General features: G+C 29.4%; 1 protein-coding gene across 5 annotated transcripts in view; it reads right to left on the reverse strand.

Moving 5' to 3' along the window:
- The window catches only part of LOC100214127 (F-box/LRR-repeat protein 20), a 64383-nt gene that overhangs the window by 56869 nt on the left and 1514 nt on the right, over window positions 1–6000 (reverse strand). For 2 of the 5 annotated variants that reach the window (XM_065807842.1, XM_065807843.1), the window contains exons 1-3: window positions 1270–1336; window positions 1107–1190; window positions 943–980 (exon numbers count right to left, since the gene is read on the reverse strand). In XM_065807842.1, coding sequence (XP_065663914.1) covers window positions 943–948 — 6 coding nt within the window. In that variant the 5' untranslated portion in view covers window positions 949–980; window positions 1107–1190; window positions 1270–1336. Of the gene's footprint in view, window positions 1–932; window positions 981–1106; window positions 1191–1269; window positions 1337–6000 lie in introns of those variants that run through there. The other 3 variants (XM_065807841.1, XM_065807839.1, XM_065807840.1) reach the window with 3 other exon arrangements.

Consider the following 6000-nt stretch of genomic DNA (forward strand, 5'->3'; position numbering starts at 1 on the left):
AAAATATTCCCAGTTTTATAGAAATTTTAAACTTTAGAATCTTTTTTATAAAAAACCTAAAAAAAAAAATGACCTCGTAATTTTTGTTAAAAAATGCTGATTTTTGTATATAAAATTAGGGTTTTATATCCAAAATATACAAAACATTTATTTTTCTAAAATCCCTATAAATTCTGGATTTTTTGAGACTCAGGTTTTTGGAAAAAAGTTTTTTTTTACTAATATATGATATAAAGAGTCATGTTAAGCAACTTTTTTAAAAAACAAGTATAAATTCTGATTAAATATAATTAATTAAAGTTTAAGGGTATTAACTATTATTAAATATAAACCAAGTAAAAAATAAATAACTTTACTAAACGGTATACAATAATAAACAAATAATATAGAACAATAATAATCTTAACTCTTCAGATAAAAACACATGTTGTTCAGTTATGACCATTCTTTTTAACTGAACTTTAGTCCTTTTTCTAATTACTTGTTTAATACTTAATACATATATATAATATATATAATTAATATTAATATATAATAGTGTAGTCTTTTTTGTATTTTCACTTAAGAATTGACAGCCAAACTTTAATGTGTTCCAAATAGTGACTAGATATTTGCTCTAGTTGCGAAAATTAATGTAACAACTTTTTTTAAAATAAAAAAAATCAAAGACTTTTGAGTTATTCAAACCATATTTCATCTATTTTTCATAGGGCCAACTGAGGATGCCAAAACGTTACAACCCTTATATACACATATATTGTAGTTATTTTTATACAAGATATAAAATATATCTTGTATAAGATATATAAGATAAAAATATTGATTCTTATTGTTTTTTATTTGTATGATCAAGAAATAAGCTTAGTTATTCCCAATCTAACTACAAGTTACACACCAATGACATTTTTTTTTTTTTTTTGCATTCATTATACCATTAACAACCTCCATTTCGCTTCTCAGCTTTTTTCACAACCAGTAATCTATGAAGAGAAAATAAAAAAAAACATAATAACCATCATGATAAAGATTTAAATCAAATTAAAAAAATAAAATTTTACTTCTTAAACAAACTTATAAGCTTTGAATTAGGATTTAAATAAAATTACCTTCCTTCAAGTGTTATCTCATGTTTTTTTGCATTGATTGCGCGATCAGCATCTAAAGGATTTGAGAAAACAACAAAACCATATCTAAAAACAAAAAATATTGATCAGAGTTGCAAACTTTTTTAAAGGTTTGTTTAACTTTAACATTTGTCAAAATATTTACCACAGGTTTCTTTCAAATTAACAAGATTTTACTGAATCTATAAACTGTACAACACATTTTCCTTAAATAAGGAAAATATCTTCATTTTGTGTATAACCACATACAAAGTGTAATATATACACATAACCACATAAAGAGTTTATAAAGTATAGGCAAAACCAATGGGCTCATCAATGTCAAAAATAAATGCAATTTTTAAAAATAAGCATCATGGTATGAAATATAGATATAAAAAAAAAATCTTCATTCAAGGCAAAATTTTCTCTGATCAAAAACTTTGAAGAAAAAATTAAATGATGCTAACAAAGCTGTGTTTCAAGGCTGCTTTAAATTTACAAACAATATTTAAAACCAGGAATAAAGCTCACTGAACTATAGTCGGTCAGAAGTCTTTAAACTATAAAACATTAAAAACCTTTATACTCAGATATGTTAAAAAAAATGCTGGACTAAGTTTCATAAATATAAAAATCCACTTAAGATGGTAAATAAAGAAATTCTGGCGTACTAAACCATAAATAATTTTTGTATATTAATCAAATAAATCATAGTTTAGCTGTTACCAAATGGACATAAGATTGCGATCAATACTTTATATGCAACTTATTAAGTTAAAATACTGATGTGAGTTTAACATTTTGTACAACTCTGTACTTAATTTTGTTATATAGCACCTTCACAATAAGTTCCATAAGTTGGGTTTCTCTATTGCTTTGTTATTATTTACATGATAAATATTGAAAGTCAAATATGTATTTTTATTTAGTAAAATTAAATTGGCGTAGTTTGTATTCCTATTGTATTTGATTAAAAATTTCTTAAATACTTAAATTTGATTGAAATGTACTTGTGATTCCATAAACTAGGTTAACTAGTATTTTTTTGGGAAAAACGAAGAGGTTTTTTTTTTTTCATTTTTAACACTAAAATAAATTAAAAACTAGTTTATAAGGGATATGTGTTAAAAGACTTAATTTCATTATTCTATTAAGTATACCATTTTATCTGTTTTGTTTTTAAAGAATCTTTGTATTTTTTCTTAACCTAATGATGATTGCATATATTTGTATTTGAAATTGCATTTGAAATTCTGAAATAACCATATTTATCTTTGTATTTGATCAAATCCATATGACTCCAGCTCTGTTGAGTAGTAATTTAAGTTCATGATTAAATGTTTTAAATCCTATTTTAATTACTAAAATTATTGCAACAAAACTAAATAATAAAATTAATTATAACTAATTAATTATTATATTTAATACATATAAATATTATATACAATATTATATATAAATTATACAATATCAAAATTATATCTGTACCTGAGAGCCAACTTGTCTTGACTCCATTTTTGGGTAAAATGAGTTATATACATATCTGAAATCTCTGTCGCGTATTCTATAGGGCCAAAATGACTTAAAATCTCTATCTATTATGGTTTGACAGGAAATGAAAATCCATAAAGGCGTAAGTCCTTTCTGACTTAGAGCCAAAAAATCTTAAAACACTTAAGATGTATTGGCCCTAAACATTTTAATACACTATGCTACTTAAGATGTTTTGTCTTTGAGAATATCTCACATTGACAGTTGCATGTCTCCTGCGTGTTTTTTCCGTCGTTGTGTCAAGATTTTGCACCAATTTTAGCTTTTGTTTATCATTTAAAACATAAAATTACATTTTAAAGTACGATATTACTATCTAAAAAATGTCTGGTTATAATTATTATTCGAAAAGAACAAGTAAAATGGTGAACATTGCATTGAACAAGAGGGTAAGTTTGGCAAGACTCAAGAATTGTATTCATCAGTTTGTATATCAACTATGTATTCACAATGATATAAATTAATAAATAACATACTGTAATCTTTTTATAATGCAAGCATTGAGTTCTAGCCAGATTGCATGTATTTACAGTGATCTATGCATAATAATATTATACTGATATTATAAGACATATATTATGTCTTCATAATCACATGTTTTCCTTACTCAAAATAATTAATAGGTAATCATATTAAAATCTTAATTTTGTTGCAGATATTCGTTGTATTTCCAACACAGATCAATATCCAATCAAATTAATTCTATCTTGATTACGCATGATGATAATAGTTGCATATCTGATTCTGATGATAGCTGTGTAAATAAAACTAAAAGACATGAAGTTCCATCGCATAAAATGAAAGGTATCCATCACTGTTCAAACAGTATTGAATGCTGTCTTTATGTAAAGCATCAATCTAATAATAAAAAATATAATTTTGTTGTAGATGTTAGGTACATCTCTGAGTCGGAGCTTGAAGATTCAGGTTCTGAGTATATGCAAGACCTGTTCGAGATAATTATCTGAAAGTATATCTTCATTGTCTGATGTTGGTCAGGAGAATATTATCCCAAATATCAACATTAACGAATCGCTAGCTCCTTACTCCATCACTGATAATGAGAGTGAAGACTGACTGCCAACAGCGGTTAAGAGTAGAAAGAGGAAGAGAAACATACATGCATGGAAAAAAAATGTTAGGAAACTGAACCAAGTCAGTGGAAAGCAATATATTTCCTTAACAGGGGAAACCATGAAGTTCAAGGAACTAAAGAAGCCTTGCAAGGACAATTGTTGTTACAATTGCAGCATGCATTTCAGCACAGAAATGCAAAAATGTATTTTTGATGATTTTTCGGTTGGTAATGCATTGTGAGACCAGAAAAATCAGTATATTGCTTCTTGCCTAACAATTGAATCTGTGAAGCAATCAAAAGCAATAGACAGTAGCAAAAATAGAAACAAAACAATTCATTATAAATAAGCAACAATGGAATTGAAGTTAGAGTACTTAACACCTTTTTTTTAAACACATTTTGTATTGGCGAGTCTTATGTCAAATCTTAAATAGGTAAAATTCAGTCTTCTGGGTTGACAAAAGCAGATCAACGGGGAAATCACTCTCCGAATAATAAAACCCTAGCTAGCACAGTCAACTGCATTAAAATGCATATTAAGAAGATCCCTGCATACGAGAGCGATTACAGCAGGGAATGTACTGCAAAGAAATATCTTGGCAGTGAATTAAACATAAGATGTACGATCTGTATGTTGAAGAGTGTACCTCAAACCAAACTGCGATAGGGAAGGATTGGCTCTACCGCAAAATTTTTAATGAGTGTTATAATCTTTCCTTTCATTCTCCATATAATGATACTTGTAATATGTTTGATTCTTTGTTTAATGAACTCAATTCAGAGGAAGAAAAGAGCGATATAGAATATAGGAAGAAACCTGGATGATGCAACTAACAGGTATCATTTGAAGGGTGAAGACAAAAAATTGGCTGCTATCAGGCAACCAAAAAAGTTCGTGCGGTTTATCCTAATTGCCTATTTCTAAGAAATGTATAAAGAAAACTGGTTCTGGTGGGGGGATGATTTTGCATATAAATTAAAGGTTGTTTTAAGGAGAATCAATTAGTGTGTTTCATAAGTTTTATTAGTGCGTTTTAAATATAAAAGTCTTAAGTGGAGTATGGCTGTGTTAGATGCAATAATTCGTGCCTGTTTACTTTATGAGTTCAAACTTGGAACCAAAGCTGTAGAAGCTTGTCGTAAGATATTCGCTGCTTTTGGGGAAGGTACCATAACAGAACAGACAGGTCAAAAGTGGTTTAAAAAATTTTCTTCTGCAAATGAAAACTTTGAAGATGCACCAAGATCTGGAAGACCATCCATCATAAACAACAAGGATATCAAGCTGGCAATCGAGCAGGACTCCAGTCAAACATGTCAGGACCTTGCAGTAAGATTTAATGTGAGTGATGAAACTATTCATTTACATTTGAACCAACTTGGAAAACGTTGGAAGTTGAGCAAATGGGTACCTTATGAGTTGAGTGAAACAAACAAGCTACAGCGCTTAACCATTTGTTCTTCATTGCTTTCCCGCCACAATTTAGTGCCATTTTTTGACCGGATATTGACGTGCAACGAAAAATGGATTATGTACTGCAACAAAAAACGAACATATCATTGGTTAGCCAGTAACGATCCAGTACCAATGACTCCAAAACCAAGCATTCACCAACAAAAGGTTTTACTGTGTGTATGGTGGACTACAGCAGGTATCGTTCACTATGAGTTGCTACCAAGTGGATAAACCATTACTGCTGAGATATAATCAGCCTAATTGGACAGAGTTTTGGTTGCTCTTTACCAAAAACAAGCAGCTTTGGCAGAAAAGGTGTTGTATTCCACCAGGACAATGCCAGACCGCACACCGCAAAAATCACGCAGGAAACTCTAGCACGTTTACAATGGGAGATTCTACCTCACCCTCCGTATTCACCAGACCTTGCGCCAAGTGACTATCACCTGTTTTTGGCCCTGGATAATCATATGAGGAATTGACAATTTCAAAATAGAGAAGATCTCGAAAATGAGTTAATTCAATATTTTAGCTACCAAACTCAAGACTTTTATAAAAATGGAATATACCAGCTTGTTTCACGATGTGAGAAAGTTATTCTTGCTGAAGGAGACTATTTTTCAGAATAAACTTTATTAAAACTGTTTTTATGTGTATTTATTTGTGGATCTGCAATAAAGTTCAAGGAGGAAGAAGCAAAAATGAAACGGCCTCTTGTTTCTTAAAACTTATCCAAGAGTCATTGACGCCAAATATAAAGAACATAATTGTCTGGACAGACAATTGCCCCGGACAAAATAGAAACATCA

This window comes from Hydra vulgaris, chromosome 10 (assembly GCF_038396675.1).
Source record: "Hydra vulgaris chromosome 10, alternate assembly HydraT2T_AEP".
Lineage (NCBI taxonomy): Eukaryota > Metazoa > Cnidaria > Hydrozoa > Anthoathecata > Hydridae > Hydra > Hydra vulgaris.